Source organism: Lates calcarifer, linkage group LG17 (assembly GCF_001640805.2).
Source record: "Lates calcarifer isolate ASB-BC8 linkage group LG17, TLL_Latcal_v3, whole genome shotgun sequence".
In the NCBI taxonomy this organism is placed as follows: Eukaryota; Metazoa; Chordata; class Actinopteri; family Centropomidae; genus Lates; species Lates calcarifer.
In genome coordinates this window covers 26384286-26400527 of record NC_066849.1, presented here as the reverse complement: position 1 = coordinate 26400527, position 16242 = coordinate 26384286, and the positions used below count along the sequence as shown (strand labels likewise).

At 44.1% G+C, this 16242-nt stretch overlaps 1 protein-coding gene across 3 annotated transcripts in view; it reads right to left on the bottom strand.

Annotated features, from left to right (window-relative positions):
- pik3r3b (phosphoinositide-3-kinase, regulatory subunit 3b (gamma)) overlaps positions 1 to 16242 on the bottom strand; it is a 170757-nt gene that overhangs the window by 13111 nt on the left and 141404 nt on the right. The window contains exon 1 of one of the 3 annotated variants that reach the window (XM_018688209.2): positions 6071 to 6584. The exons of 1 other annotated variant lie outside the window; for it this stretch is intronic. In XM_018688209.2, the coding sequence (XP_018543725.1) occupies positions 6071 to 6185 (115 nt within the window). In that variant the 5' untranslated portion in view covers positions 6186 to 6584. Of the gene's footprint in view, positions 1 to 1962; positions 2348 to 6070; positions 6585 to 16242 lie in introns of those variants that run through there. One more of the 3 variants, XM_018688210.2, reaches the window with a different exon arrangement.

Here is a 16242-nt window from a genome sequence, read left to right as displayed (position 1 = left end):
GCCCTCCTCTACCTCTCACTTTTTCCTCTCCTCCACTCTTTCACTCCTCTCCTTCCTCCCCTCTCACGTCACCACGGCGCTCGGTAACTGCAGCCAAAAACTGTCATTCTGCAGCTGCACTGTTCCCCTCTGTCAGCACTTTAGACTCTCTCTCTCTCTCTCTCTCACACACACACACACACACACACACACACACACACACACACACACGTACTTCCATGCACAGAGTGGAAATTCACTTCAGATTTAAATAGAAACTTTTGTTCAATTAAAATTTCAGGCAAACAGAAAAGATTTAACAAAGTTACAAAGAAAAACAAGATGTTTTTAAACTGCTTTAACACAACTGAGACACACTGTAAAGAGTGTGTGTGTGTTGTGTGGAAGTACATGGACCACACAAAGGACAATAGGTGGGTCATCGAGGCTGCAACAAAATCATTCACAAGTTTTTCTTGTTTGATTTTAAACTTGTTTCAAAAACCCACAAATGTCACTGACGACGACAAAAAATACCAATTTAATAAATTAAGTTATGAACTGATCGTTTTGTGTGACTGTCATCACCAATATACAGTAACTGTCATTAGTTCTTGACTGTATGCAAAACAACAGGACAATAAACAGGACCAACACACACACAAGTCCTTTGTTACAAAGGTCCATGGGAAACTTGAAGCGTTAAATAAACCCGAGTCAGTGACCTCTGCAGCATCAACGGAGCCGAACCCTCCACACACTGATCAATAACTCTGATTGGTCTGTTATTTTAAAACATCTGTCCTGCATAAAACAAGTCAAACTCACTGATGACAACCGTCCTAACAAAGAGAGCACAGTCACAAAATGTCAGAACAGATGAAAACTCATCATATTACACAGCTGTTGTGTTAAAATCTGTAAAAATCTCACAGCCACAACTACTGCATGAAACACTGAGCGAGGGACGATGAACAAAGGGGACCATCAGTGCAACCTCCCCCTCCCCCTCCTCCTCCCCCCTCCCACTCACCAGACAAAGGAGCAGCGCTCTGCCACACACACACACTCACACAGAGCGATATCACTTGTCATCACACACATGCAGCTCTCCTGAACAATGACACACACACACACAATGAACACACATACACACAACAAACACACAAAGCATCAGTGTGAGTCTCGGTCAAACTCTGGCAACACAACAAGCTTTGAAAAAAACAATAAAAAAAATCACGTGTGCACACTCCAGCTGATCGGGGGAACGGAGCAGTGACCTGACGTTAACAAAGATCTTCTCTGCAACAAGAGCTCTCTCTCTCACACACACACACACACACACACCAGTGAGATTACTGCACAGAGCAGGGAAAGCAAGAAAAATCTGCTTCTCAAGCTGTTTTATTTCCACAACTTTACATCTGGGCGAAGTGAGGAGCTGCAGGTGGTGTGTGTGTGTGTGAGCATCTATGGTATGTGGGTGTGTTTCAGCATCACGGCTCTGAAGGCACGCACACATGGACACACCTGACAGCTTAAGACCCTTTCATTTCCAGATTTCTAGCACATTAAGGCTGCAACTAGCTACTATTTCAATTGTTCTGACAGTAAATTTAAAAAAATCAGAAATCAGAGAAAAGCAGCTGCTCTTCCCATGTGAGCAGCTGGAAACAAAGTGTTTGGCATCTCTGCTGATTTACTGATCGCTTCAGCACCAAGTCCCACAAAAGTTGCAGCACAAAAGCACAACAGCAAACAGAGAAACAATGAACACAAATGCACAGACACACACAGAGGAGGAAGGGGCTGTGACGACAAGAAAGAAAGAAGTGTGAAACTAGAGAAATGCAAATAAATGGGACTTGGATTGGAATGGGAAAAGTGGGTTAAGCAACTGAGAAAGAGAAAAGAAAGATAAAGAGAGGCAGAGGAAGAAGAGAAGAAAAAGAACCAACAAATCTATCTCGCTGTGTCTCTTACCGTCCTCCACCATCGCACTCTCCGTTAGCTGCATGCTGTCACTCGTCTCTCAGCTGTTTCCCTCCCTCCTCCTTCTCTTTCTCTCTCTCTCACTCTCCCTCTCTTGCTCTCTCTCTCACTCCTCCTCCTCTACCTCCTCCTCCACTGCCGCCTCCTCCTCCTGCTCTCCGCTCCGTCAGACTGAAGAAAAGAGCGAGCGAGGCTGATCCTAAAAGACAGACGACGCGCTAACTAATCCCTGCACGGAGGCCCGCCCCCTCAGCCAATCAGGAGACAGCAAGGGTGGTGGGGGGGACAAAAGAGGAGGGGTGGCGGACCTCACAAGAGAAAGAAAGAAAGGAGGGAGGTGGAGTTACCCAGTGGTATATCTATTCCTTCTGGGGCATTACACACTCACACACACTCACAGCAGTGCAGCATCAAGCCTTAAATCAACAGGTTGTTTCTATGGAACACAGGACAACTGGCAGCTGAATGTGCGTCTAAGAAACTCAATTATTCATTCATTCGCTCTCATCTCAGCCTGTTCAGTGAATAAATCTGACACTAAACTTAAAGCTAAGCCCGTTGGTAACGGCCCCAAATGTCCCATATTGTCTGACCAACAATGAAAGACGTTTGATTCACCATGGAAATCCATCAGTTCTCCTGTTCGAGAAGATGGAACAAACTGGCTGATGATTCATTTGGAATAGGTTTAGTTTATGTTGAGATTATGATGCTCATAAAAGGCTCTTATCACTCAGCGACACATATGGACAGCAAACATTCAGAGGATTATGTCTCCTATGGGCCACATGTCAATCCAATCCTGTAGATGATGATTACATCCTGCATGTAAAGAGGCTTTGACACTGGCATGAATGATGCCACAGACCCACTTCAGCTGCTCTCATTTATACTAAACACAGCAGGTCCACAGTGCACGTCTCTTGGAAGAAAAAAAATCAGATTGTTTTGTAAAATATTAAATATTTTACAAAACAAGATGATTTCAATTTCTGAAATGCTTTAATACTTCCTACGTTCCTGTTTCTGCTAATTTCAGGGTGACATACAGATACAAGTCGACTTAAAATATGGCAACGGAGCGCTCCATCACAGTGTCCATCATGTCTGTTTGTAGAGCTGTCCTTGAAAGAAGAAATGTATTGTGTAACAACACTGCTCTTCAGTGTTATCCTCCCTTTGCCGGTGAGTGCAGTCATGCAAACACCTTCATGTCTAGTGCATATTAGAGATCACAGGAGGACTGAACAAAAGATTATGCAAAACGATGTAGGAAAGTCTTCATTACAGTGCTGCTAATTATTTTAGATCATCTTTTAAATATGATCATATCATCATCATATAATTCCTCTGACAGACCTAAGAAAAGAAGCTTCACAGCTTCTATTGTGGTCAGAGTAACATCACTGTTGCATAATAATGCAGAGTAAAGTGCAGATAGATCAGTAAAATCTGCACTAGATTAACACAATTACACAAAATCAAATGCAGACATGACGTAAACTGTGGTGAACGCAGGTTTCAGGCCTGTGCTGGGTGATTTTCATGCTCTGCACATGTGAAGAGAAAACACATGGAGGGAGGAAGAGCTGGAAACTGATGTGCAGAACATGGGAACTGCTGTAAATGAGCTAAGACGTGCAAATAAAAAACTCTGGCATGCTCCTTTAACAATAATGCCCCGGTGATTTTCCACTGAAAGATGAGACTCATCGTTCACCCCACATCCACACACTCACACACACAAAGTTGCTAGTGGAAACGCGGGCTTTGCCCTCCCCAGGGGGGGGCGGTGGCACTCCACCTGTGCTAATCACCCCGCACACAAAGGCAACACACACACACACACACACACACACACAGATAGACATACACTTTAACTGTCACTGAGGCGTTCACGTTTCAATTCCAGTGTAATAAATATTCTAATGAACATCTGCGGGACGCTCGTCTTCTCTTCTCTCTGCGTCCTTCCTCTCCTCAACCCTTTGTCATCCCTCTTTCCCTCTCTCTCTATCACCACCTCTTTGCCTCCCTCTCTCTCTCTCTCTATCCGTTAGCTTTACAGATTACATGTCAGGTATGTTAAGACAAAGACACGCTGCACACGATGAGACAAAGACAAGCTGAGAGTCAGAAAAAGATGCAGAGAGATGAGAATGAAAAGCCCTTAAACACTGTAAAACACACTGCAGGTATGAGCTGCTGGAAAAGTGCATCTGCATTGTCAAGAAGCTTGAATTGAACAGAAAAGCAAACACCAAATCCTCTCAGATCCTTCTCTGAAAACTACCCAGATTCATTCTGACTGCTCTGGATTTTATTTCACATTCATCATTGACAGCACAATTCAGAAGAAATCCAAAATACATCCTTCTTCTATTTTCTCTCTTTGCTAACTCTTTGCTAAGTTTTTTTCTCAGTCATTATCATCTCTGAACCATGACAATGACTCCACATGTAACGCGTGAAAGAATGAATTAATGACTGCAATAAAAGCCGAGGTCCAGCGGCAGATAAGTGTGTGAATCACCAGCAAAGAGCCAGTGTGTTACATTTACATCCACGACGCATTGAGGAGCACTGTCCATTCAGGAAAAAAAAGGAGGCGTTAACTTTAAATGAGCAGATAGATAATATAGATACTGCACCAGTCCACTTCAAATCAAAGACAGAACATGCTGCACATCAGGATGCAAGAACCTACTAGAAATGTGTGTGTGTGCAGAAAATATATCCAGACTCTAGTTTAAAACGTATGGGATCTTGAGGTGGAAATGCTTTCTTTGATAAAGCATCTTCACCTAAGGGACTTTATTGCAATATCTCTGCACCATGCCAAAGATAAGACATAATACTGCACTTTAAGCTGGCTGCAGAGCATACAGTACATCTCAATAGACAGATGGGGGAAGAGAAAGGAGGGAAAAAAGGGACAGAGCTACCGGGCAAACTGCATTCAACAGCGCCTCCTGGAAACAACACAACGTCCCACATCTGCGCCATGATCCATTCAGCGCACCGAGGGGAGAAAGGAGGAGGAGGGAGGAGGGGGGAGTCAAATGACACTGGCACAATTGCCGAGGAATGAATGAATGAAGGAATGAATGAATGAAACATGTTCAGTTCTGGGTGACAGTTGGCTATAAAGAGGCGCAAAGACTTACAGCTGCGTGTCAGTGAAGGATGTAACGATTATAAAATGCTCCGGAGCTTTTTATTCCCGGTTTCATTCATTATTCCGGTCCCTCTCTGTTCTCCGCGTCCCCTCCCCCCTTCCCCGTCGTCGGCACCGGGCTGAGCTGATTTCGGGATGATCCGCACGGAGCCGTTTCATTTCTACTTTTATTGCACAGTAGTAACAGATAACAGGTGACGGGAGTTGCAAAAATTGGTTGTTGGCTTCAAGGCGAAAATTCTGCTTGAATGAACTGCGTTAGTGTTTTATACATATTAGGCTAGAATGATTTAAACTGCGATTTTGGCATCTTTTCCATTCATTTATCATCAGAAATAAGAAGCAGGTAAACAGAGGGGCTTTTCGGCTGCCTCTGCGTACAGACTACATGAGACTATTGTCTCCAAAACCACTCTGAGTGCAGGTTTCAAGAGCTGCAGCTCCTGTGTCAAAGCTAAAATAGACATTTCTGCTCCAACAGATGCACCACACAACGAGAAACAACGAGTAAAATGCGTTTAAAGCGCTGTCATGCAGCCTGGAAACTGTTATCATAGCACTGAAATACAAAATGTCAGTGTAGTCAAGCTCAAGTTGCCTGCTTCCCCGCTACAAAAAGGGATTATGTTACGCTAATGTGCAATTTGGGCAAATGTGGAAATATCAGAAATACTGATGCACTGTCTGAAACGACAAAAATCACTAAAAATGAGCAGGCGCACGTGAAGTCCCTGGAGAAACACGAGCCGAATACCGTTAAGGAGCGCCGAGCAGCAGCAGGAACAGGAGCAGGATCTGCGCTTCAAAACTTTCCACCAATTTCAACAGACACCAAACACAGAGCCTCCTCTCTTTTCCCAGCTAGCTCTACACCTAACGTCCACGTCCGTCACCAGCCTCCGCTGTCACCGGCCTCCTTACCTGGCGGTTGGTCCATTTCCAGATAAAATATCAGCTCTGTGGAGTAGGGCATCATCACGTCCCTCCAGTCTCCTTCCTCGCCGGCTTTTTCCGATGTCCAGACTGTATTATACATTGCTTTCGTGTGGCTTAACCTGACAATCTTTCTCCACGAAAAAAAGGGGGGAAAGCTTAGAAAACGCGAACGGGTGAAAATGACAAAAACAAAACGGACTTATTAAAAAAACACTTGATTCGATAAGCTAATCTATCTATCTACTTGAAAGTCTTCTATCTGAATTCCTGCTTCAGACTGGAATAAATAGACGAACTGTGTACAGCAAGCACCGGGCTGCGGCTGCTCCCTCCGACATAATAATAATGTTAATAACTTGGGGTTCTTCATGAAGGCCCTCTGTTTGTCTATATGTGTGTATAAAAGCGTCCTTTTGGCGGTGGGAAAGTAGATGCCAGCTCTACATTTCAGTTCCCTCTCCTTCTCCTCCGCAGATGCCGGCGGCTTGCTAGCTTCATTTTAAGAAGAGCACTGACAAGAGGAGGCTGGCTGAGGCTGACAACGGTTGGGACAAACCACTCCGCCGCGGCTTACGGGGGGGGACACAAACCCCCTCCAATCGTGACACAAAGAAACTAAACACAAATATATTCTCGCCGTAATGAATAATGTATGACTACGGTATAAACGCCTCTTAAATAACTCAAGAAGAAAATTCTTCTAAGCGCCCGTTCTTCCTGTATTTTTTAACACACTGTTTCCCCTTCCGTACACTCGGAGTGGTTAGCCCCTTTCCTTCGCCAGCCAACCGCTGACCGAGCCTGAGAAGCACGAGCTCAGAAGCTGAATTTTAAAGCCAGTAGGGAAATTACTTCAGCCTCTGAAGAACAAATTCTGTGGTTTTCCACTAAGATCCTCACCTTTTTACCGAGAAACTGTATGTGACAACAAACTACTGGCGGCAGCAGATATGACATAACACTCTCCATGAATCATGAGCTACCAAACATTCTTAAAGACCATGGCTGCGTTTCCCCCCCTCCTTTTTTATTTTTATTTTTTGCTGTTGCATGTTTTAGCCCATTTACTGCAAATCACATATGCTTTACATTTTTCAAAACATATCTGAATAGTTTTACATTTATGACTGTGCTTTCCCTACCTTACAGGCAGACACTGGTTTCTATTCATTTCCATACAGGTATGGAAATCAACCTGAGACAGGGAGTTACGACACGCATCCATCACCATAAATCACCAGGCCTGTTTTAATTCATCTGTGCAAAAGGACAAGGCCGCAGATCATCTCTATTTTTCCTACTGTTAACTGATGAAAACTAATATACTTTATACCTCTGTGCCACAGAGTTCTACGGTCATTCAAAAACTATTAAAACACATCGATTTTATTCCACCACTGAAAATAGTCCACAACAAATTCACTATTTCCACGTCTGCTAAAAACTACAGTGCACAGCTGTTTTAGACAATAACTGTTAAAACATCTTTGTCTGTTTTTATAGATTTCCATCTTCAGAAGGAACCAAAAGACTTGGGCCTGAGAGCCTCAGAGAGAGCAGGGAAGCTGTAAAATATTGACAGAAATGTTGTTGGTTTTGGTCTTATCATGGGATTTCTAGATAGTAAAATAAAGACAGGAACATGCCAGCCTCTCACTTTCAGATTATCATTGCATGGTAATGTGGTGAACAAACCTTTCAAATGATTGCACTCTTTCCTCTGCATTAGCACAGAGTGACAGCAATGATGGAGTACACAAATCGGGCAAGATTCAAGTCTCTGTTTCCAGTTGATTTTCATACAGTAGTGAAATGAATTCAAACAATGGCTGACTAGAAGGCAGAGAAGACACATTCAAAAACCCAATCACTGCAGAGTTGTTAGGAAAATGCTCAGCAGCAATGTAAAGAGTCTATAATGTCTCTGAGATTATAGATTGTGGGATCTACCTTGAGTTTATGCCCCCACATCAGCAACAATGCACTTTTCTGTGTTGCTGCTGTGTAGCTGTCCCTATAGTACGGAACATTTAATACACCATCACATTTTAATTACACTGGCTTTGGTAAAGTTTGAAAAGACCCCAGCCCAGAAACACAGTGGGAAATGTATTCTCTTTGATCTCTGTGCCCTTTTCCGCTGCAGTGATGTGTTTGGAGCTATAGTTTGTTTGTTCAGTGAACTTATTTAACTCCAGAGGAGGAAAAGGTGCCATTTACAACGTGAACCGAGCCGCCTACAGCACAGTTACAGTAAATGATATAGAAGCTTAACCATGAGCTTAGGGATGCTAGAGAGGTGCAAACATGTATTTAGGAGGCCTATAATACAGGGATTACTGCACACGCACATCAAAACACACACCTGCTAAAATGGATATCATGGATTTACAGGATTGTTGGCACAGGTCTGTTTCAGGACTCATCTGCAGGCTCCTTATTTTCAGATTTTACTCTTCTAAAGCTGCTGTAATCAATATTTTTATATTAACAACGGATCAAATGAGTATGTGTTATGGGAAAGGGGTCTGCTGTAGTGACATAAACACAGAGTATTATCACCTGACTTTGCAGCTCTTCAGAACCTCATATGTCTCTCGGCTCAGTGTTTTGCTTTAACAGTCTGCAGCTTTGCTGTAAGCTTCACTGACTCTCTTGGCGTAGTTTTCAGATACAGAAAAAGTTTGGACAGTTTTCTCAGGAGTTGGCAGAGACCAAAAACAGAGCTAAAAGGAGAGCGAATAATGGACTGAAATGAAATGATCCTGTCACTGTTGGAACTGTAGTTATGCAGCTGTTTGATAACATGCTCTCCATGTCAACTTAGAAGGTGAATGAGTGTTGTCTTTATAGCTCAGTGTTGCTGCCCCTAACTGTCCCCAAATGTCTTCAGAAACGTATGACTAATAAACTGTTTAGCAACATCCTCTCCTTTTATTCTGTTCACTCTCTGTTACGGGTCTTCACAGCCACTCTGCTCCTCTAATCAAAACCAGACCCAGGACCCAAGTTGGTTTGGGTCCAAGTTATATGAAGTCCCATTGTATTTTCTCATGGGTCTGTCTCATTATCTGTAATATCCAAGATTATTGGTGCAGACTTGCCATCAGCTTTGATTTGTCATAATCATCATCACTGGAGAAAAATGCACTTTTTATGCAACTATAGCATTTCTTGTTCCAAGAACAGAGAGTAGAGCACAACAAAAAGAACAATGGCATCATCATGATCAGCTGCCCCCACACAGCACAGAGTGCAGACCCAGACTGACCCAGACCCCCAGTCATCCACATGGTAATCTCCTGCTAACAGCCTAATATCAATACAATATCTTCAGATGGGGGCTGCTGCCACCAGTAATTACAGCTGCTCAGTCTGTCTATCTGTCTGCCTGGTGTCCTACTTCAGGGAGCAACAATAAATGAAAGGTCTGCTCCCCAATCTGCCATCCATCCGTTCTGTCCTCCCTCTACATCCACCCACCCACTCATCCATCCATCCATCCATCCGTCCGTCCATCTCTCCTTCCCCTCCCTATACACTCTGTCTCGCCTGTCCGAGAGGAGGAGGAGGACGGAGGTTCCTTACCCCCTTCAAAAAAAAGAGAGGAGGGGGGCTGGGGGAATGTCAGTGAATGAAATCTATTTAATGCAGCAGACACACACACACACACACACACACACACACTCATTGGTGTGTGTGTGTGTGGTGGGTGGTTGTTTCACAGATGGCTCGTGCCGGACACACACAGCCCAAAGCTCATCTCTGTCAAGTGTGTCGAACAGGTTTAATTGCTGCTGCTGCTCTGTGTGTGTGTGTGTGAGTGTGTGTGTGTGTGTGTGTGCGGCCAGGCAGATGGATCCCTAACAATGACACAGGAACTGACTCTGCCCCTCGTCATACAAAAGAGAGAGAGGAAGAAGGAGGGGCAGATGGAGGGAGGAGGATGATGGGAACAGCAGTATTAATCTGCGCTGTCCCCGGCCATCAGCACACTGCTCCCCATTTAACCTCCCCAACAATAGAGCAGAGTGGCATCAAGTGGCCCATTTACATAGTGTATGCATAATCACATATGAAGCACAGTCACATATGAATGAACTCCTCCCACGACTCCAAATAAAACCTCAGATTCTAATTATGTTTCCATCCACCTGTTTTGGGGTCATTTGGATTTGCATATAAAAAACATGATGCCAGAAATAAGGAGAAAATGCCAAAATGGCACAGAAAACTTTGGAAAGCTCGGCTGATAATGCAAAAAATGCAGTAAGGTAATCATTAGTGGAACATTTTTTCCACCGCTTCAGCTTTCTCTTTGCAGCACTGTCATACTGCTGTCACCGGTACGAGCCTCCATTCTGCCAAAAACACCAAATAATAAAAACGTATAAACAGCAGTTGTGTCAGTAGCACCACAGGTTCATTCATTAAATAACTAAATGATATGTGAGAGCAGCACTGGAACACCAACGAGTCCTCCGACCTAAATGACCCTGCGTACCAGCGGCAGGTGTGGTCCCACCAACCAAAACTAATTTCACCGATGTACCTCCAAACCCACACTGCAGCTTGAGATGCTACACCTACGTAGTAAGTGGTTGGATACACTGTGCATACACACCTCATTAAGTGATAGTTCCAGCAGATAAGTCCCCTTAAAAGCTCAAATTGTCATTAAATGACATCTCTGTTCAAGAGATGTTGGCTGACTGGTTGATATCATTTTATTTTCTTACTTTGGACAGAGCCAGGCTAACTGTCTCTCCCTGCTTCCAGCCTTTACGCTAAGCTAAGCTAAGCTAAGCTAAGCTAAGCTCATCCTGACTCACGCTCTGGACTGTACACACAGACATAAGACTGACAGCCATTTGAACATCTCACTCTTGGAAATACTGCAAATAAGTTTATTTCCCAGCGCGTCACACTATCCCCTCAAACTACGCAGCAGAACAGTGAAGTAGTCGTAGTAGACGTGGCAACACATGGACCAGGAACAACATTAAAGATAATTGGTTACAGGTTCACACATCAATAATTTAACACTCAGAGAGGGAGCATTGTTCAGAGGGAGTACTGCTCTGGATTCTTGGGTACACTTTAATGATTATGCTTCTGTGTTGATATCAGTGGTAGATTTCTTAGACTTCTATCAGTTCGTGTGTGTATGTGGGTGTGCCTCAGAGAATTCAAGAAAAGAATCTACATGTGTGCATGAGAAAGAGAGAAGCCCAGGTGAGCTCCTGGGGAATCAGGTGTTGAGTTTGCCATTTCTGTCGCCATAGAGACCAAAATGTCCAGTGAGGCGCTAACAATGTCTCTTTTAAGGGGCTTTAAGCACAGACAAAGGCGCTGTCTGGAAGCTCATATCATATGCCACCTACTGAGTTAAATGCAGCAGGAGAACACAAATCCATGCAGGCATGATTTTTTAATCATGAAGGCACGTCAAACCTAAAGCAAACCTCTTTAACTTTGATTTTTCTATTTTCACGTTGTGCAATATTACATAAATATGCTGCATCTGCTGGTGCCAGCACTTCACTCTGACTGTACGAAGCAAATGTTGAGGACTATGTTAAAACCCAGGACATGTAATGGCTGCACGGTTCCAAAGAACAGATATTTAAGATGCTCTGTTTCTCATTTCAAACACATTTCCCCCAAATCCAGCCTAACATACCTGATATCTTTGGAGTAAGGATTCAGAAGAGGCTGAGCAGTGGCCATGAAGCTTATTTTTGAACTCATGGACCCACCTGTTTGTCTATCAGGGTTTTGTCTGTCATGTTCTTGTGCTTTGGTCTGGCAGACTATATTTAAACTGCATGAAGCAGACAGATAAAGCTGATGTTTAAATACGTCCCTGGATTCAGTCTGAAGCCAAAAACTTCAACTGCTGCGGTCGCTCCTAAAGAACAAGCAGTTCAGTAAACTAGATGTAATCTGTGAGTTTCTCAGTGTGTGCAGAGGTTTGTGTCTGTTTTAAGTGCATTATCTCTCTGTGTATGAGGTCAAGCGCCACCTGTGCCCTGAACTACAGCTGCTAAAATCCACATCAGAACACGGTGTCATTTCTATTACCACGGAATATAATCATTTAACTCAAACCCTCCTTTATAAGCAGCTATTGTACTTTGTGAAATGGGACAGACAGCCAGACGCCACGAGGAGCGCGACACACGGACACAGCTGAAAGGAGCTATCGTGACCCTCCAGCACCTGTGAACAACCAGCTTATCTGCATCATTGTCTGCATTACACACACATATCTGAGTGTGTGTGTGAGAGAGAGACAAAGTAAACAAAGAACACAACACTTTTAATTATATGGCCAAAAGTATACGGACGCCTGGTTTGACATAAAATCAACTTCATGAAGAAATGGTTTTCCCAAGTAGCTGGTCTGCACAGAGCCCTGACCTGAACCCCATCCATCACCAACTGTGAGTCAGACCTTATCACCCAGCATCAGTCTTGGACCTCGCTAATCCTCATGTCTGAATGGGACCAAATCCCTGCAGCAGGTTTCACATCTGGTGTCAGAGTGACATGTTCATCTATCAGGCAGGGGTGTAATGTTTGTCCACATACTTTTGAGAAATAGCACAGATTCATGCTCCAACAGTTACAGGCAGCTCAGGTTTGGTTATTTTCAAATGTAGGTTATGAAGAAATTTCTCTCACTCTGACTGTGCGAGTCATCTGCCTCCATGTGTGTGTGCCATGTGTTGCAAGTGCACATAATGCCAAGTGGGAAGAGGGAAAGCGAAAGAGTGTAGCAGATGCAGTGCATTAGCCTGGCAGCGTTACAGCCAAAATGAACACATACAGGTCTCAGGTCAGGTTCTGGTCTCAAATCTGTCGTCATTAGTTGGGTTCAAATCTTAGAGTCATTGTTGTTGGAGCTTCACACATACAGAACAAGGATTAAAGGTCAGGATATCTTTACACCTGCTGCTTTAGCACAGTGCAACAAAACATCACTGTGCTGTTATTTAAATCTAAACACATATGAAAGGCTTAGTAACAACTTAGCAGACATCACATTGGAGCTGTATTTACTGTCTTCTGCTGGTGCAGCCTGTAAACACTTGGAGGTGAAGATGGAGGACCACTGTATCAGCCCCATTTTTCTGGTGAGTGTCTGTTTTACTCAGAGAAAGAGTTTTTCTTCCACTGCTTGTGCCAACAAATGGGCATATGTGCAGTTTTGAGTTTTGTGTTTTATAGGTTTAATTGGTCCCCTGGGCGGACATGTGTCTGTGTGACTGTGTGTGTGTGTGAGTGTGTGTGCTGTAATAAAGCAGTGATTCAGAAAGAGACACAATAGTGTTGTATATCTGCCTGACATGTTCCCTGGTGTCAGAGAGTCACTACTGTACAATCTATCAAGCATGTGGTTAAACCCTCTCTTTTCTGTTAAAGCAAAGCCTACAGATTGCACATGTGCTGTCATGGGAGAAACAGAAGCAGCAGACTGAGGGAAAGATGGATGGAAGGAGGGGGAGGAGAGATCCTAATCTGCCCGGCTGCAGTGTTAGACCGAAGCAAACGATGCAGGAGAGACAGAAAGAGGACGCCAAAGAAAGAGAAGAGGGGAGGTGGAGTTCCATTTGTCCTGAAGTTTCGGTCGGGACACGATTGTCTCATGGATTTAGAAACAGCAGTCCATTAATATGTGAGTGTGTGTGGGGAGATGTTTGACTGTACAGTGATGATGAGGCTGCGGTTTGCTCGCTGCCCGCTCTATTTCTGTGCTTATTATCCATGGCCCTCAGCGCTTTTCATATTTCGTCTGCCGCTGTAATAACTAGAGTGGAAAGTACAATTTAACTGTAGACACGAATAAGCTGCTAAACATAGACATTGGTGGAGTGGGGTCTGGGAGTGTGCACACACACACACACACACACACACACACACATAGAGAATGGTTGCGTAATATGGCGCGGCACTTTTGTATATATTATGCATAAGCGTTTTTGGAGGGTGCAGGGATGAACACAGTGTGTCATCCACCTACATCACTGCTGCAATTATCATTAAAATGCACAATGTGACTGAGCAGTCACCTTTCTCCTCCACATTAGATGTTCTGTTGCTAATATAGGAACAAACAGTGTGATCCATAAAGACTCGTGCAGACAACAACATCTTTGGTTTGAGATCCCAAAGTTTCAAACAGATCTATATGTGATCTGATGGTGCAGCCATGAGGTAACAGACTCGATGATTGAGCAGAATCGAAAGATGCCAAACACACTAAGACAGGACAGAGGAGTTAAGTGTCAAAGTGAGGAAGGAAGCCAGGATAATGCTGCCCCAGTGTGTGATTTTAAATCATCAGAGGTGTGATGTGTAACACAGCAGCGTCTGCGTCGGCCGGTGTCTGTCCCATCATGCCAACCCCCCTTCTTACACAGATTCATCTCCCTGACCCCCTCCACCGCCGGCTTAAAGGTGGAAAAACCATGTCCCCTCATTCCTCCTTCGTACCTTTTGTAGAGAAAGGTGAGGTGGAATAATGGGCGCGCCATTCCTGCCTTGGACAGGCGGAGGAGATGGAGTGTCTGTCTGCTCCTCACCTCTGCAGAGGGCTGTGTCAGGGTCAGGATCTAGGATTAGACTTGGGTTAGGGGCCAGGGACTGTTGAGGGTCTTCACAGGTATAGAACTGTATGGTCGTGTGTGTGTGTGTGTGTGTGTGTGTGTGTGTGTGGAACATGCAATCATGGTGTCAGTGGGATAGAGACACTGCAGTGAACCATGCAGAGAGGCCATATTTCCTGCTACAGTTACATATGGCAACTGAGACACTGTGGTTGACGCCTCACCCCCTGCGTGTTCTGTGTCTGAGGATTTTCAGCAGAATCCATATTTTCCACTCACATTATTCAGCTTCTCTTGAACCTCTGACTCTGTGTGACCTGCCTTCACCAACCCTCTACATGGGACAATCAGCTCAGTGTGTTTATGATGTGCGATCACAAAATGATAAGACAAACTCCTTCCTCATGATCGCAAAAATAATTTCTTAAGATTATGGTGAGATAACCAAATAACCTTCTTGTGATCAGAAGAAAACATCATTTAATCAAATCATCTTTAGCCTTGTCCTCTCTGGACCTCATCATGAGCACAGTAGTTCACTGTTCACTTGTTCTTGTGAAAGTGCAGAAGCATCAGTGCCGAGCCCAGGTGAGGAGAGACGCTCAGAACAAACAAGTTCAGCTGCTGCCTGCTAAGTACATTTCTTCTGAGTGAATGAACATCTCCAGGGGTAAGACCAAGCTTAAACATCATGGACTCGACACCATGCTGCGGTTAACATCACAGAGGCAGGTTTGATGCATCGCTGCCTCTGGTGGATCCTGCACATCAGATTTACATCGGCCTCGGCGAGCTGTGTGCTGGCCGCCAGTCATGTGCACTCCAGCTCGAGCACACCGATTAGCTTTGCTGCCTCAAACTTTCCAACGAAGCTAATTCAATGAAGAGCTTTCCTCTTCCTTAGCTCTCTTGATCTATCCCCTGTCCAATGAACCAGTGCACTCATTACTATTCAGTGTGGATTCAGTTCCCCTCCTGGCTTCGACTGATCCTGTCTCTCACAATCGAACCAGTGAAAACTGCTCCACCTGTGCAAAACACTGCAGGCAGCAGTAAGGTCTAAAAGAAACCACAGGCTTGCTGTAATATGATTCTGATGGGAAAACACATGCTACAGCTCTGTGAATTAACTATATTCACTTTAATTCACAAAATCTTTTTAACAGCCAACCAGGGATTTGGTGAAGCTCCAGAATAACTTTGATCTAAAGACCCTGAGTGGAAGCTCAGATTAACAGGACACAGACTGGAAATGGCCAAAGCCATTTTAACATGGAGTCATGGTGTATAATTAGTCGTTTGTCCTAAATTTAATACGACTGTTACTCTATCTGCAGTGGGTCTTTGGATAGAACCTCTGAAACAGTCACATGGGAAATAATCAAGAGATTGCGAGTGTAAGTAACAGGATCGGGAGAGGCGAGATTAGAAATGACAAAAGCCATCTGAGCAATGGGTGATAATGTGTAATTATTTGCTCACATTGAAATCAGAAAATCTCATTCATTCCAACCCAGAGGATTTGGATAGAAACTGTAATAATCC